This window comes from Rhinatrema bivittatum, chromosome 9 (genome assembly GCF_901001135.1).
Source record: "Rhinatrema bivittatum chromosome 9, aRhiBiv1.1, whole genome shotgun sequence".
NCBI lineage: Eukaryota > Metazoa > Chordata > Amphibia > Gymnophiona > Rhinatrematidae > Rhinatrema > Rhinatrema bivittatum.
Genome location: NC_042623.1, coordinates 137,320,992 through 137,339,278, shown reverse-complemented (window position 1 = coordinate 137,339,278; position 18,287 = coordinate 137,320,992). Strand labels below are relative to the sequence as shown.

At 40.1% G+C, this 18,287-nt stretch overlaps 1 protein-coding gene across 5 annotated transcripts in view; it reads left to right on the top strand.

Moving 5' to 3' along the window:
• The window catches only part of PIK3CB (phosphatidylinositol-4,5-bisphosphate 3-kinase catalytic subunit beta), a 430,104-nt gene extending 412,934 nt beyond the window's left edge, over positions 1–17,170 (top strand). For all 5 annotated transcript variants that reach the window (XM_029615666.1, XM_029615665.1, XM_029615663.1 and 2 more), the window contains 3 exons: positions 5,846–5,991; positions 12,718–12,850; positions 15,694–17,170. In XM_029615666.1, coding sequence (XP_029471526.1) covers positions 5,846–5,991; positions 12,718–12,850; positions 15,694–15,831 — 417 coding nt within the window. In that variant the 3' untranslated portion in view covers positions 15,832–17,170. The remainder of the gene's footprint in view (positions 1–5,845; positions 5,992–12,717; positions 12,851–15,693) is intronic.
• Positions 17,171–18,287: the final 1,117 nt, after the last annotated feature.

The window sequence follows — 18,287 nt, the reverse complement described above, 5'->3', positions numbered from 1 at the left end:
TCAGTGAGTTCAAGGTTTTCCTAACCTATCCACCTTCGCTGAGATTTGCCAATGAGAGGAATGGAAGTTTGTATAAATAAAGAAATTTATACCAGATTTCATCATGATAGAGTGGTCTTACGCACCCATCCTATATTTCTGCCTAAGGTGGTGGTGTAATTTCATCTTAACCAGTCATTCATCCTTACAACATTTTTTCCCAGGCCACATGTCCACCAAGAAGAACAAGCATTGCACAGTTTGGACTGTAGAAAGAGCCTTGGCACTACCTGGAGTGGTCTGAAGCTCATAGAAAGTCCACCCAGCTCTTTCTGTAGATACAAACAGACTGAGGATTGCCATTGTCAAATAGACTATCTAATTGGCTAATAGATTGTGTTTCCTTTTGTTTTGCCCTGTCAGGACTGAATATGTTGGACTATGTCAGGTTATGCTCCATCCGAGCCATGGCAGCATTGGTGGCTCACCTGTGATCAGTCCCTGTAGAGGAGATATGCAAGGCTGAGACTTGGAGTTCTTCCCACACATTCACATCTCATTACTGCTTGGATGCGCAAGGATGGCCAACGCTGTAGTAGATTTGGCCAGTCTGACCTTTGGAAGCTGTTGAGGGGTAGAACCCAACTCCATTCTCTCCAAGGCCCCTTTGTTTTTATGTGTCTGTTCCTCTTAGGTAAGGTATACATAGAAAAAAGCTTGTTGCCAGCAAACCACTTTATTGTGCCTGTTGCTACCTGTGGGGGGGGGGTTTCCCCCTTTTTTCGTTAGGGGCAGCCTATAGCTAGGGATTCCCCACATGTGAGGACTGCCATCCTGATTGTCCAGGGCAAAAGCAGAGTTGCTTACCTGTAACAGGTGTTCTCCGCAGACAGCAGGATGTCAGTTCTTACAAAAGCTGCCTGCCTCCCCTTGGAGTTGTTTTTTCTTGGGGGCGGTGTCTTTTTAATGCCAAAATATGAATGAAGGGGGACCCTGCTTACATATGGTATAACATGCTGGGCATGCTCGGTGAGGCACACTTAAAATTCTAGAAACTTTGACATACATTTTCCGTGCTGGGCTCCATCGGATGATGTGTCGCACTTGTGAGCACTGACATCCTGCTATCCTCGGAGAATACCTGTTTCAGGTAAGCAACTCTTGTTTTGTTTAAATATGGTCTCTTTATCAAGAATGGACAAGGTGCCAAAATCAAATTGTGCCTTTGTGGTAAATTGAGACATTACCACCTGAAAACTGATGGCAGATGTGAAAACAAGTAGGTGGGCTCAGTCACACTTCCAGTGGGCAGTTCATGCTACTAAAAAAAACAAAAAAACTCTCATATTTTGGCACTAATTGGTACCATTGTTATCTGTCTCAGCAGAAGAGGCCAAAGATTGCATAGGCATGGAGACTGAATTATTTGTTAAAAAAAATTTCTATATCCCCTCCTCAATCCAATTTTAAATAACTGAAGCAGTGTACAACAATAAAATACAATCAATATTTACTAATACATAAAACACAAAAACAAGTAATACGACTTTAAAGATGTGAATCCACACTGCACACAATCTCAAGTAAATAGAACTCTACAAAAAAACCCAGCAGACCATCAGCTTAATCGCCCTGCTATATATTAAATTGGGAAAAGGACTGCCTTGTTCCTTTTATGGAACATACAGTAAGTTAATTCAGCTATTCATGAGCTTCTGTAAGCAAACTGTTGCATAGAACTGGGGTAGCCACTGATAATGCTCTGACCAGCCTTGGATTTGTCAATAGGCAAACATTTGGGGGGCAGCAGGCTGGCTAAGATTTGCTGCCTTACAATTCTGCTGAATCTCATTCAGCTGAGAGCAGCCTTCTCCTACCCTGTATATGGGGAAGTGAGAGCACCAAAAGTGCCTAAGTGCTGCAAAATCCTAAATCCTGCTCTGGCTCTATTATGGAGCAATCTCATATGTTTCAAAGTTGGATATTCTCAGTAAACAACTATGCCAGTCTAATTGCTAATTGTAGGTGGTCCCTTATTTCATAGTACCCAAAAGACAGGTATCACAAGTTTTGAATTTAGATATTCTAGCCAATATAACTGATGAAAGATGCTTGTTTGTCTGCTTTTAGTCTTGTTAACTAACTTTCTTTTCTTTTTAACCATTGTCTTTATACCCCAAGTCTCTTGTCCTGTATGTTTGTCTTATTAGATTGTAAGTTGCATTGAGCAGGGACTGTCATTTTTGTATGTTTGTACAGCGTTGTGTAGTGCTATAGAAAAATGTTAAGTAGTAGTAAAAAGATGAAACTCTCTCTTCTGGCACAATCAATAGCCACACTGGCTGCTATATTTTGTAGTATCTGCTACCTGAGGAAAGGTTTGGTTGATATTATAGTAATCAATGGTGCTAACTACTAGAATACAGTACACTAATCTAAATAAGGCCTCAATTGCCTGATCAGATGTAATTTATAATATGCCTTCTGAGCCACCACAGATATATGCAAAACTGAAGTTAAATTAGAAGCAAGTTTGACCTCAAAGATACTGAGATCTACCATCAGTTTCACTCTGGCTCCATCCCATATTATTAAGGATCTCAGCAATAATATCTTCAGCTTCCCTATACACAGTCTCTGGTTGTTGTGTATTAATAACCAGCCTTCTGTCCTTAAACCAGTAGTTTACGGTAGCCAAACAACCATTTAGTTGTCCCAAGATCAGAGCAGGGTTCCTTACCAAAGGAACAATCATTTGGACATCATCTGCATACAAGTAACTCATGAAGCCAAATAACTAAATCAAAAGTCCAAAGGAAACATAAAATATTAACAAAAGGGACAAAAGAGAAGAACCCTGAGGACCCCATGCCTTCCGGGAGTGGAAACTGAGCCATTAAATTTTGCAGTAAATGTTTGCTCTCATAGAAAAGTTTGAATCCATCGGACAGCCTCAGCTAGTATTAACTATCTGCATCTATCAAGTAAGATGATATGATCTACCAAGTAAAAAAATACTTGGCAGATCTAGCAGAATTAATAGGACCGACTGGTTCCAATCCAGTCTGTAAAGATCATCATCCATCACTGCCACTAGAGTTGACTCTGCTACAAACCGAAAGAAAACCACTTGACTGTAATCAAAACCCTCAATTGCCTCCAAAAGGTTGGTTATCTGGACAGTAACTGTTTTTTGTAAGATATGAAATATTCGCAATAGGGCAATACTTGCCGCACAAAGTTTGCTCTAATTTGTTTAAAAAAAAAAAAAAATTAGGTGGGATAGTTGTAATTTCCTAAACTTGCTAGTAAAGAATCCTGAGAGCAACACACTCATCAAATCTCATGACCACTCCAACACAAAGCTTCGGCATATAGGAGAGACAAGAGTCTAAACTAGATTAGGTTGTGTAAACTTTCGTAAGATGGTCTTTAAATCTAACAGAGGGGAGAAGTTCTCCAGTCTAGACTCATATGCACTCTGCAAACTATCAACCAGCAAATCTGCAATACCACCAGAGGATGATCGTGCGGTCCAACAACGAGCATCAACACAAGTGTTATGTTGCAAAGTACATAAGAACATGCCATACTGGGTCAAACCAAGGGTCCATCAAGCCCAGCATCCTGTTTCCAACAGTGGCCAATCCAGGCCATAAGAACCTAGCAAATGCCCAAAAACTAAGTCTATTCCTCCCTCCCACTCTTGTTGTAAGTGGCCCTCATTAGGGATCAGCTTCCACTTTTGAAACTAAATACTCCAGCTAAACTCTCTATCTTAGGGGCACCAATATTGGTAGAAAATTGAGGCCAGTTTTCAAGTTCTCCTAACAAACCTTGTAGGAGATTTTCAAAGTGAAACTGGTTTTTCTTTGAAAATTTACTTACACTGGTTATACAGGCACAGAAGTCCCTGCAGACTTTGTACCTCCTTTTTGTGCAGGCAGAGGCAAATGGGAAAATTGCGTTCGTAGATCTGAAATTGCAATTCTGTGCACATACTTTACTCCCGGACCTAAACCCATTCATAGGGACCCCCCTCTTTAATGCTGTCAAGATGTGTGCCTTGTGAACACTGCATGTACTTTTTAGCCTCTCAGAGGGATTGTTTTCAACAAGGCTATTTTATTTGGGTAAATGGCTTTGAAAATTTTGTATATTAGCTGAATATTCTAAAGTACAACTAAATCCTTTATATATGTGTATCAGTACCAATTGTAAATCAGGGGTGAGCAAACTTTTTCCTCTCCAAGGGCCAATAGTGGCTTTTGCCTTTTAGGGATGTGGGAGGCAGGAAGGGTCCAGCTGTGGCTGCACTGTAGCCGGATCTCTTCCAAATGCTACCACACTGTTCAAATTTTATTGCTGAGATTGTCTGCTCAGCTACAATTGATCCCAGGGGAACAACCAAAAATGCCTAGGAGCCAGAGAATATTTTTCACTTTTCTGCTTATTTTTAGAGGGGGGGGGTTTTTTCCCCTTAGTTTGATCTTTGTTTTGTCTATATTTTTGTCTTTCCTGTTTGCCCTTTGTTTTCTTTGCGCTCTCCTCCCTTCAAGCACTAGCACACACTCCCCTTTCTCCTCCTCACCCCCCTCCCCCAGGCGCACTCTCCCCTCAGCTGCACTGGCTTCTCAACTTTGGGCTTCATCCACATCAGCAGCATCTGTGGCTTCTCCAACCAGCCCGGGCCTTGCCGCTGATAACACCAGGTACTTGCTGGATCTAACCTCTGAATTCTGCCATGCCATGTCTGTCCTGGCTAAGCACTGCCAGTCCCGCTGTTACCTCTGTTCTTCCATGGACTTGACATACAGGTCCCATCCTGCAGCCGCAACCACATGTCTGATATGTGGTTATTACTGTGGGCTGGAAACAAAAGCCACCTCCAAGCTGGAGTTGGCCTGTTGGCCATAGTTTGCTCACTCCTAATATAAATAAGCTTACCCCTTGACTAATTTGTAAAAAGAAAATCAATCTCATGTATTTGTATCAAAATAAAATACCATAAAAGTATGCGAAAGAGCCAATTAAAATATTCCAGAGTATTAATGTTAAACTGCCTATATGAGACATAACTAAACGGAAACTTGTCTGTAACCATTCTTCCCCTTTCTGATTCCTTCCCAATATGATTTTCTGGTTGTTAGATACAGAACTCAGTAAACAAGTTGGACGTGATGGCTTTTTACAGACTTACTCTAATGCCTCCTGACTAGTTTTCAAGCTGAATACCAAAACATAGTTCTGCTCTCAAAAATGCTGATCAAACATTCCCAGCATGATTTTTTGATGACCACCATAACAAGGTGTCACAGCAGCATGCATTAAAGCTTATTAATTGCTGATAGTGTTTAAGGTGTAATCATCTGTCAAGTGGAGCAGAATTATTAATTTTTGGTCTGCAGATAAAATGTTCAATAATATCCTAAAGCTGAAAAATCTAGCATTCCTGTACTAGATATATCAAAACACGGGCATGGAGTTCAGTCATGAATTTAAAAGGTTTAAGCTCAGCTGGCAGAGATCCTCTTATTCTCTTAAATGTTGTTCAGTTAATGTGAGAACCAAGTAGTAAATGTAAATGTTCTTTATATCAAAAGAAGACAAGGCAGAGTACCCTAAGAAGGATAAAGGATTTTCGCAGAGGCTTCATCAACAGATTAACAGTCTAGGCATAGCAGCATGAAAATTCAAGGTGGCTGCTCTGTTCTGGTAGTTGTGATACCATTAAAAGAAAGGCAGTGGATTCTTCACCACATTTCACTGGCATCATTTCTGTGTAATGTTAGGTACCTATATGTGTTCAATAAATTAAAAGCCATAAACATGCTTCACACCTTAACTTCAAAGTTTTTCTTCATAGCTCTTCCATATAGACTTTGGACATATTCTTGGGAACTTCAAGTCCAAATTTAAAATTAAGAGAGAGAGAGGACCATTTATTCTTACCTATGATTTCATTCACGTCATTCAACAAGGAAAGACCGGAAACACTGAAAAATTTGGCAGGTAAGCATTCTTTTAGAGTCTGTGTGTAATGTGAGAAACACCAGTCCCGCTTTGTCTGTTGACCATTGGAATATGCTAATAACAATAGTAAAGTTTTATGTGAAAATAAGCTGATATTTTCACCTTACGAGCTTGCCTTTTTGTGTCATGCTGTAAATTGCTATGGAGGTCATAGCTGATAAACACAACTGGGAGATCTTTTTTTTTTTCCATAACTATAAGGGGACCACCATTTGCATCCTTAATCACACAACATACAGTACTATTATCACAGGGGTTACTGCAGCATGAGGAATGCCCCATGGCACAGGCTATAAAAATCTACACCCCTTTGAATATTTTTCATATTTTGTTGTATCAGAGAAGCATGCATTTAAATTTGATTTTTTTAGCCCACTCAACACACCATACTTAATGCCTTTCAGAGCCAAAGATGTTTTATTGGGGGACATAGCATATGTGTATATTTAAAAAAAAAAAAAAAGCTGCAGTGCAACAATTGGATGTCTCCACTGCCCCGCCCCCCATTCCAAATCAATACTTGATGAAAGCATCTTTGTCAGCAAGTATAGCTGTGTGGGTCTGTTGAACTAGGTCTTCACTAGCTTTGTACATCTAGATTTGTCAATATTAGAACTTTTTTTTTTTTTTTTTTTTTTTTTACAAGCTTCTGTTCAAATGTTCATAAACAGCAGTCTTCAAGAAATCCCCCAGATTGTCGATTGGATTGTGGTTTGGGCTTTGACATCTTTTTATCTTTTTCTTCCTTATCCTCTCCAGTGTGCTTCAGGTCAATGTGATGCTGAAAGGTGAACTTTTGTCCCAGTTTCAGCTTTCTTACAATGAGCAACATTGTTTTCCCCTCAATGACTTTTCTATGCTTTTCTTCATTCATTGTCCCTTCTATTCTGATAAGCTCCCCAGTCCTTGCCAATGAGAAACATCCTCATAACATGATGCTGCCACCACCGTGCCTCACAGTAGGGATGGGGTTCTCTGGCCTGTGTGCTCTGTTGGGTTTGCATGAAATGTAATGTTTTGCTTTTAAGCCAGAAAGTTCTATTTTATTTTCCTCAAATCCCAGAACTTTTTGCCACATGGCTACAGTATCCACTGAGTGATCCTTTGCATACTTCAAACGGGATTCAAAGTGGGATTTGAGTAGGTGGTTTCCTTCTTGCCACCTTACCATAAAGGCCAGATTAGTGGAGTGCTTGGGATATTGTTGTCACATGCATACTTTAAAAATTCAAAAAAGAGCAAATCACCACTCCTCAACAAAATATATGTTGAATCAAAACAATGAGGTGCCAAAAAACATTTATTGTAGAAAACCTTAAAATAGGTGGTGTCATATATGTGCCAACAGTTGGGACATATTAGGGATGTGCAGCAGTTTGTGGTTTTCATTTTGTTTTTTAGTGCACATTAATGCGAATTAATGCGCACTAAAAATGAAATGAAACAAAAAAAAAACAAATTGGGGGGTTCCACACCCCTAGTACTTATGAAACCACTTCAAGGCTGCCTACAAAAAGGAGGTAATTTTCAAAGGAGTTACGCCCGTAAAAGTAACATATTATCATAGCAATTTTCAAAAGTCCAGTTGCACGCTAAAAGTGCACGTATGTGTGAAAATCCTATTGACAATAGCTTATATTGTAGCAATTTTCAAAAGGCCACTTAATACAGGTAAAGTGCATTTGAAGCCCAGTTCTAAGCAAGTAAATCCTTTTGAAAATTAACCCCTAAATGTTTTGTACTTCATCTTTTTGATTCGCATGTAGTTCTTCCAAAGTAACCATTGGCCTCTTGCTTGCTTCCCTGATAAGTTGTCTCCTAGCTCAGTCATCTAGTTTGGAGGTTTGGCCTGATCAAGGCAGGATCTTGGTTGTGACCTACACCTTTGACTTCTTAAAAATCATTTTGCTGATGCTTTGAAGGATATTCCAGGGCTTTGCAATTCTTCTATACCCATCTCCAAATCTGTGCCAATCCAATTAAAAAGTAATGGTTAGACTTGTCATACAAAGGAAATCATGAGATGCGTTTCACTGTGGCTTTGTCAAGGAGTATTGTATCTTAGTACCTTCACAAATATGAGGAAGTAATTTACAGTGCTTAAAATGGGATTGATGCATAACTAGATTAATGCAGGTAGACAATCCTATTGTTTGGTTTCAGTTAAAAAAAAAAAAAAAAAAAGTATTTTTAACCTGCCTTTCCTTGAAAAGCTCAAGGTGGGGTACAATATTAAAATATAAAATGAATAAAAACATAGATTACCAATAAATATTTTGAGCCCAGTTTTCAAAACTGTCTGAATCCCCCCAGCATGTCACCCAGACCTCCCGCCCCAAAAACGTCAGACACAAGTCTAATTTCAATTGCACATGTCAGTCAGCAGTGTAAAAATATATACCAGCAAGTTCAGTGACGTATCTGTGTATGCTACTTACCGAATAGCAACTTGCATGCATACTTCTGAAACCTACCCCAGAATGCCCCATACCACCCATCTTTTTAGTTCCCTGTTAGGCTGTAGAGCAAGGGGTCATGCCATGAGGTTGAAAGGGGGTAGACTCAGGAGTAATCTTAGGAAATATTTTTGCACAGAGAGGGTAGTGGATGTGTGGAACAGCCTCCTAGTAGAGGTGATGGAGACAAAATCAGTATCTGAATTAAAGCATGGGATAAATATGGGGGACCTCTGAGGAAGCAATGAGAATTATAATGCTAAATGAATTGGATGGATGGGCAGATTGGATGGACCGTTCAAGTCTTTTTCTGCCATTGTTAGCATTTTTGTGTGACACTGCAAGTTTATGCCTATTTTTGGGGTTTATAAAATAGCAAGTACATGCATACATGCTAATTTTATATGCATCAGGGTTGGTGCAACCCACTATGCAAGCTGTGCACTTGCATAGGGCTGCAGCCTGGACAGGGCATCAGCCTCAGGGCCACAATCAAGTTGTCAGCTGCTGGCACCACCGCAAAGAAGAGTTGGAGCCGCAGGCCGCAGCAGCAAAGAGGGGAGGGAGTTGCAGGGCCATGTGGCAGTTCCCAATCCACCACGCAGTGAAGATGAGGCAGCAGTGGAGGGCCATGCAGTGAAGGAGGAGCTATAGGACTACGTAACTGTTCGCAATCCGCCACTTGGCAAAGACGAGAGATCTCCAGTGCCACGCAGAGAAGCCCTAGGGCCGTGTGGCGGTTCCCAACCTGCCTCTCGGCGAAGAGGAGGAGCCATAGGGCTGCACGACTATTCCCGAGCTGCAGGACCACTGCTAGGCAGCTAGGAGGGAAAAACAAGCCACCAGGCAGCTCCTACCCTGCCCTGCCGAAGAAGTGGAGGGCCAGGGCTTCTGGGAGAGGCCTTGGTGTGTGTATGAGCAGGAGAAATCCTGTGTGTGTCTAAGCTTGTATGTGTCTGAGCATTTATTTGTGGGTGTCTGAGCAGAAGTGGAGTGTGTGGGTGGATATTTGAGCAAGTGTGTGTGTCTGAGCATGTATGTATGTGTGTGTGAGCAGAAGTAGTGTGTGTATGGATGGGTATCTGAGCACAAGTGGATTGAGCATGTAGGTGGGTTTGGATGAGCATGTATGTAGGTGTGGGAGGTGTCTGAGCATGTGTGTGGGGGGTATCTGAACAGAAGTGGAGTGTTGGTGGGTGTCTGAGCATGTATGAGTGTGTGGGTGTAGGCATCTGAGCAGAAGTGGAATGTGTGAGGGTGTGGTGGGGTGTCTGAGCATATATGAATGTGTGGGCATCTGAACAGAAGCGGCATGTTTGTGAAAGAGGGAGCGTGTGTGTGTGAAAGAGGGCACTGAGACGATGCAAGCTCTAGGGATGATATAGAGTTCTAAATAGTTTCTTTTTGAGCAGTACATTTTTCAGTTTGTATCAGGAAAGATTGAGGTTAACAAATTTGCGGATGATACAAAATTATTCAGAGTAGTTAAATCACAAGCAGACTGTGATACATTACAAGAGGACCTTGCAAGACTGGAAGATTGGGCATCCAAATGGCAGATGAAATTTAATGTGGACAAGTGCAAGGTGTTGCATATAGGGAAAAATAATCCTTGATGTAGTTACACGGTGTTAGGTTCCATATTAGGAGCTATCACCCAGGAAAAAGATCTAGGCATCATAGTGGATAATACTTTAAAATTGTCGGCTCAGTGTGCTGCAGCAGTCAAAAAAGCAAACAATGTTAGGAATTATTAGGAAGGGAATGGTTAATAAAACAGAAAATGTCATAATGCCTCTATATCGCTCCGTGGTGAGACCACACCTTGAATACTGTGTACAATTCCGGTCGCTGCATCTCAAAAAAGATATAGTTGCGATGGAGAAGGTACAGAGAAGGGCAACCAAAATGATAAAGGGGATGGAACAGCTCCCTATGAGGAAAGGCTGAAGAAGTTAGGGCTGTTCAGCTTGGAGAAGAGACGGCTGAGGGGGAGATATGATAGAGGTCTTTAAGATCATGAGAAGTCTTGAACGAGTAGATGTGACTCGGTTATTTACACTTTCGAATAATAGAAGGACTAGGGGGCATTCCATGAAGTTAGCAAGTAGCACATTTAAGACTAATCGGAGAAAATTCTTTTTCACTCAACGCACAATAAAGCTCTGGAATTTGTTGCCAGAGGATGTGGTTAGTGCAGTTAGTGTAGCTGGGTTCAAAAAAGGTTTGGATAGGTTCTTGGAGGAGAAGTCCATTAACGGCTATTAATCAAGTTTACTTAGGGAATAGCCACTGCTATTAATTGCATCAGTAACATGGGATCTTCTTAGTGTTTGGATAATTGCCAGGTTCTTGTGACCTGGTTTGGCCTCTGTTGGAAACAGGATGCTTGGTTTGTTGGACCCTTGGTCGACCCAGCATGGCAATTTCTTATGTTCTTAAGATTGAGGCATAGGGTGTTCTTTTCATGTGTGTCTGAGCATGTGTGCATTTGTGAGCAAATGTGTGTGTCTGAGTATGTATATGTGAGAGGGGGATCCTGTGTGTGTATGAGTATGTAAGGAACATATATAGGAGGGAGCATCTGTGAGCATGTGTGTGATTGACAGGAAGCATATGCATGTGAGCATGTGTGCGTAAGAGGGAACATGTGCGTGTTTGAGGGAGAGAGCTTATGAACGTATGTGTATGTATAGATATATATCCATGAGAGAGAGAGGAGAAAAATCATGCATCTCTCGCTCACTAATCCACAACAATCTGAGTGACTAGAAATAAAAAATTTCCAGGTATGGAGAGTGTGAATTCTTTTATCTTTATTAGTTTTAATTTTTGGATGCTGTTTGATATGTCTGCTGTTTTGAAATATTTTATTGGTGTTTGAGAAATTTAAAATAAATTGAGTTTTTAATTATTGGATCTTCCATTCACCAGCTGTTTTGAAATATTCTTATTAGTATGTTTATACTATTATGATTAATGTATTTCTATTTCTTGAGTTTAATGTCTTAGGATTGGTGATTTCTGTTTTTCATTGTTACCTTGCATAGAGTTTGACTTGTTGCGGTTTTCCTGTTCAGGTTTGCCTGCGGTTTTTTTTCTAATTTATGCTTTCTTTTTCCTGTATTTGGTGAGGTTCTGCAGGTGTGATGTGGAGGAGTATTCTGCTAGCATGTAGGAATCTATAGCAGCTTGGTTTCTTCTATTTTCCTACTAGGAGGTGTATTGGTGTTTTAGGGCCTGGTGTAGGGTTGTTACTTTGTGCTGTCTGTTAGTGCTGTTTTGGTGTGGGAGGTTTATTATATTGTAACTGTAATTTATTGATGGCTTTCTGAGGGTCAAACCCACACCTAACACGCGTTACAGTAGCCCTAATGCCATATGGTTCCAAGTGGGGGGTTTTTGTAGGATTTTCTGGTTGGCACCAAAGAAGTGCATGCAAATACTCATGAGATTTTTTTTTTTTACCTCAGAAGACTGCGCTTTGAATATTTTTTTTCATGCAAAATCTATTATAGATGCATAACTTTTAACCGTGTAAGTGGAGAGTGTAGGAGGCAAGATTTGCTTAGGGCACCTAATACTCTTGGGATCCGGGGGAGGGGGTGAAACCCGGAGGGTTGAGGGTGACAGTTTTTAGGTTGCTGGAAGGAGCTGGCCCAAGACATAGAATGAATGAAGTGTGGGGGCAGCAAAAAAGCTAGCACCGGCCCTGTGCACAACTCCCACGTAACTCTTTGAAAATTACCTCCTATAACAGTAAAAATAAAAAAATAAAAGTTTCTCCAATCCTTACTGTTTGTGGTAAAAATCATACTAGAGGATTTTGTGGTTACGTCAATGGGCAAATTATATTTTGTTTCCTTGCTACCTAAATATTAAGGGCATTCGTGTTGCTCCTCATTTGTTTCAGAAGAAATTAAAATATTGATTGATAGCTCCTATAGCAGTGAATTTTTCTTCAGTAGAAACTTGTTTTACATTCTAGTCCTGTATCTGGAATGTCATGGAGCCATGAAGGTGATGTCTTACATTTTTGTAGATTAATTTTATTAAATTATATATATGTAATCCAAAAACATTGTTTCATATTTTGGCATCTTTGTGGAAAGGTGTGTAAGAAATGAAAATTATATTATTTGCAGTTGTAAAAATGTATTTAGGCCATGCCTTCACTAGTTAAAAGTAAATTCTAGACAACTGTTATGGTAAAAAAAAAAAAAAAGTAATGTGCTTGTATCCTGCCAAGGTTCCGACAGTGCTGTGAAGATGCTTACTTGATTTTACGACGAAATGGGAACCTATTCATCACTCTGTTTGCACTGATGTTGACTGCAGGGCTGCCTGAGCTCACCTCTGTTAAAGATATCCAGTATCTTAAGGTACAAGCCACATTTTCTGTGCCCTTTTCCACAGTTTTGTTTTCTAGAGCCTAGAAAAAAATTGAAAATCTGTAACAAGTTAATTTGGGCCACTGTAATAGAATTCAAAATGATGTAAACATATGTTAGAGATGTCCGAGTGGGATAGAGAAATATGCCCCTTATGTAACGGAAAAGATTTTTGGTAAGGTAGAAATTCATGTTGTTATACTGCAGAAGATAGATGGTATTCTGTTTCTCTTATCGCTTCTTTCAGCTACTGCTTCTTTCAGCTACTGCTGCTGTCTTCTCTCCCTGCCTCTCTCTCTCTCTCTCTCTCTGTTGTTTCCACTAAGATGTGCTCAATCTTGTGAAAACAGAGCCTTATGCAATTCTCTGCTGATCCTATAGACATTTCCACACCATCTTCTCAGTCTATAATCTACCCCAATCTGCCTTTCTCTGTCTCCTAGGAATCTTGGGGTTCTAAGTGATCCACCTTCCATTCCTCACTGTTTCTAATTGTACAATATCAGAAAATTCTACTCCTGCCTGTCAACTCCTGTCATCTTCATTCAGCCACTCTTCCTTTCTTGCTTTGGCTCCTGTAATGGCCATCCTGCTTTCATCCCCTCTGTCGTCTTCTGGTCTTTCAGGACTCTGCTGTGTCTCTTCTATATCTTATTCATATGCTACCCCTGTTTTGGCTCCCTGTCCGATTCTACTCCTTTTACAAAATCCTACTTCTGCCCCTGAAATGTATTCCTGGCTTAGCTCCACTGTATCTGTCCTCTCTTCTCTCGTTACACCCCTTCTCGTGCACTCTTCTCTTACTTCTCACATGTTTCTTATTCAGCCTTGTTGCAAACACACTTCTATCTTCTTTTGCGCTTTCCCTCTCCTAACCTCCTTTCTTTGAAATCAACTTTCACCACACTTGCATCACTCCAGCTTTAAATCTGAACTAAAACCTTTCTCTTTGCCTGGCTTTTTTTCCTCATTAAATTCTTTATTCGTTAATCTTTACCTTACATAATCTTACTTTTATGTGATGCCCCTGGATAAGGCACTATATAAAAAAAAAATCCAAAATATTATCATCACTTGTAACATTTGAGCAAGCATTAATTTTTGACTATTTCCTTCCAATATCTTTAAAATCTATTTACTCCTTAGTTAGGTTCAGTGCTTTCAATACTTGAAATATTTTTACAGCGAGGCTGGCTTGCTGGCCCAGTAGCAGTGCAGTGCACTGCCATGTAGAAGGTCCTGGTTTGGCTGGGGATGCTGTGGAGTCAACATTGACATCCCCCAGTGTACAAGTGTTTGTGGTCATTATTTAAGGGTGACACTGTGTTCAGGGCCCATGATGCAGGGTTCTGGAAGGAAAGCTAATGTATAGCCCCTTGCCCTTGATCCATGACTGTAACTACAATTAACAGGCTAAGTATGTTGGGGGAGGGGAGAGTGCATAAAATAGAGAGAAATCCCCAGGTAGTTGAGAATGAAGGCTTATGGCACCAAGTCCCAGTCCTTATTCTGATATGGAAGTACAATTGAATAGGCGGAACAAAAAAATATATATATATATAAATATGTATATAGTATGGTTGCAGCTGTTCCTCTAGTCAGAAAATCCCAAATGCTGCAGTAAAATTCAGCCCAGCAATGTCTTACGTTGTCATGCTTTTCCAGCCACAGAGTGCAAAGCATTTTACAGCAGAACTGAGCTTTACAGAATATATAGGGCACAGCAATCATATTTATCAAGGTTGCAGGTTTGTGTTCTAGAGACAGGCAAATAAGTGTTAGCTTCATTGGCAGCGTAAATTAATAAGGCAGATATTACAACAAATATGGCAGCGTTCATTGAAATTCAGTGGGTTTAGGTTTCAGTTTACAAATTAATATGTTCCAGGGCAGATATACAGGTATAAGTTTTCAAACATGGTTTAAATTAAAAAAGCAGGTTGTAAAATAGAGACTAAGCAGCAAGTCAGTTAGTGAAGTTTCACCAATCTGAAGATGATAGTGGTGAGTGTGTCCTTTGATCAGCTTCATCTGGGCATGGGAGACCCTGACTGAGATTGCAGGGTTCCAGTTGGGATTATGGTTCTGATTGAGGGCCAAAGTCTGCTATAAATAGCAAAGTTTTCAGATGTTTCCTGAAGGTGAAAACTCAGGTGTGAGCTGGCTTCTAGCGATGAAGAGTTCTAGAGAGAACAGACCGATCCTGAGAGAGTTTTTTTTCCTAGTAATTGAGTCTCATTTCCTTCAAAGTAGTTACCACTAGGCAGGCATGCAATAGTGAGTGGAGTGTCTGGGATTATAATAAATGATGACATAAACAGTATTAAGTGATTTTAGTTCTACAGTAAAGTTTGATGTAGTTCATTATCAGCAGAAGTGATTGCTGGGAGAAGGGAGGGAGGGATGGTGTGATGGCCTTTGGTTGGCCCATACCGTCTTTAATATCTATCAGTTTATCATCTGCTTTGTTTTTAATTGATATCCAAAACAGAAGAAATAGGTGCAGCAGAGGTAGGGGAAATCTAACTGCAGCATTAAATGTTTCAAATCCTTTAAAATTATTTAATATAATAATCTTAATATGTTCATGCCTGCAACAATCTCAATATAGGTAGCTGGACAAAAGCTGTGGCAGAATAAAAGAAAGGATAGGATAGGCACCCAGGATCCTCAGTGTTATGGAAATGAAGGAAAAATTGGAGACCATGGTCTATAGGGGAGTAGATAGGCTAATTGGAATTGGTGATGGTCTGCCATCATATTCTCTGTCATTGTATATTATTGTAAATGTACATACACATCTTTTAAAATTAATTTTACCTTTTATGGTTTAGGATTCACTTGCCTTGGGAAAGACAGAGGATGAAGCACTCAAACAGTTTCGGCAGAAATTTGATGAGGCACTTCGGGAAAGTTGGACTACTAAAGTGAACTGGATGGCTCACACTGTGCGAAAAGACTACAGGTCCTAGGTTGTGTACATTTGCACTGAACTGAATATATTCATCCTGACAATATGTCTTTAAAAACATGAGAGAAAAGGGAACGTGAAGCCTTGGTCAATAAACTGCTAACCACAGAAATGATCAGAGTACTAGCTGCACTCAACATTTTTCCTTGTAAATCTCTCCCCACCATGGATAATCAGTTCCTGCTTCCTTTGCACGCTGAGAGCTACTGAATATTTTATTTTTAATAGGTACTTAAAGAAGCAATGTAAATTATTTTTGGTTGTTTATGTTGGCAATAATGTATACTTAACATTTGTCTTGTCTTGAACTTCGAGGTTTTTCATAAGACCGATCATAGTTTTAAGCTCAGAGTTGGGGTACAGAACTTCCAAGAGCGAAAGTTAATTTTTATATATATATAAATATTCTGCTGAGTCTCCAGGCAGTTTTCTGTTTTTAACAAAATCTTATTGCACCACTGTAAACATGTTTGTTCTGTTGTAAATATTTGTGGGGGTTTCAGTACGGAAACATTGTTAAATGTCTTCTCCTGCTGTGCAGACTGTATAGGTTTTCATGTTATCCCTGGTAGCAGCTCTTTTTGCAAAAAGCGCATCCCATCGTTTAGAGTTCACCTCACTTTGGTTGTGGAGCATTGAAGACCACTGAAGAATAATGCTTGGCTTTAAATGCTGTTGTCCAGTTGGAAAAAAACTGCAGCATTCCATTTTGCTGGAGCTTGACCAAGTCTTCCATAAAATGCCCAGCAGTTGAGAGAGGACCAGCACACACATGTACCTGCCAGTTACACTTTTGTATATATTTGTTTCTGTATATGAATGATGCAGGTTAGTATGGAAAAACAATTGTTGAAATGCAGTGTGCTTACCAAAATGTTGAGAAAAGTAAAATACAAAGCAGAATAGTTCATAGGGGCAAAATCAATTTAAAACTCCAGTATTTAAAAGGAAATGCTACTAACAGTCTTGTTCATCTTGCTGTATTTATTGAAAACCTGTGTGAGCATTTATAGTATACTTGTGGTCAGTTTCAGACTGCTAAAAGGAAGATTGAATTTTTATTATTTCACGTGCAAGGTACCCATCTGCAAGGTGCTGTGCACAGTCTGATATTAAATGTGTGCAATAGGAGCTGCTGATTTTTCACTATAATGTGGACCACTTCTGATTGTCAGCAAGATAAATCTTAACTACTGCTCGTTTTCGAAAAGTACACTTTTGCCTCTTGATTCTTGTTGACATTGGAAAGAGAGTTAAAATAATAAATATATAAATATTTCCCTTGTTAAAGCTTTTATGTAGGAATGCCATTAAAGATTGTTTTACTTTGTTCATAAAAATGGATTCATGGTACTCTTTGAAAATGAAAGATTTAAAATTGGACCAAGTAGAAAATATGGTCAGCAGGAAATGTCTTTGTTGGTGCCTCGTAATTCTGAAGCAAAGATGATCCCCATTCTATGTTTCAGTGTCCTCTGCATGCACACAAGGACGCAAAAGTGGTGCATTCTAACACTAATTGTGAGAAAAGATTAAAGGAAAAAACACAACTGATGAATTGAAATGAAAAAGAAGGAAATATTTTGGAAGTTTTTCTTTCTTGGTTGTGGTAAGGTCTATAACAATTGGGTGTTTGAAGAGAATTTTTAACTGAGACTGTTTATTATTGCAGTGGTATAACACTGCTGGATCTGCTTCAGTCCCCTAATCTTGAAAAAAGAGGATGTGGCATCCTAAGCAAAGGAGAACGCAGAGATGGTAACTTTCAAAGAAGTGCGTGGATGGACATTGTGCATTAGTGCACGCCCAGACACTGAGCACACGTATGTTATAAAGTAGCTTAGCTGCGTGTATGTGTGCTCCCAATTTTGCAAGTCCGGTTTGAACCTCGCAAGTGAGGGAATTTTATATGGGCACGCATCCACCCCATGACCAGTTTCACCAGCTCATCCACCAGTTCACCCAGTCTAGAGTGAGGTAGTCAAACCCCCCCCCCCCCCCCCCTAGTTACCCCAGATCCCTGATAGATACCTTTTTTTTTTTTTTAACTTACACCTCCTTCATAGCAAAAGTAAACTTAAATGGCACTGGACCTGTGCGTGTGCCCAGGGTGCGTAGTTGGCCCCATCCCAGAATGCCCACACCATGCCCCTTTTTTGTTCCAAGTGAGATTTTTACATATCGGTAGATACACGGGCATGCTGGCAGCTTTTTAAAGTTGGGTAGATGGAGACGGAGCAGCCTGGCTTCACGGTGTATATAAAGCCTGCCATTATTCTCCATCTTCAGCATCTCCCTACTGGGGATTGCTTCGATTTGGGGGGAAAAAAAAGGAGAAATAAGGAAAATAAATGTGCCTCGCTCTCCTGTGCGATGTGCTGCTTCTTTTTCTCATTTCAGTCGTGCTCTCCTTGCACTGTCATGCACCACACTGCTGTCTTAACTGGTCAGTGAACC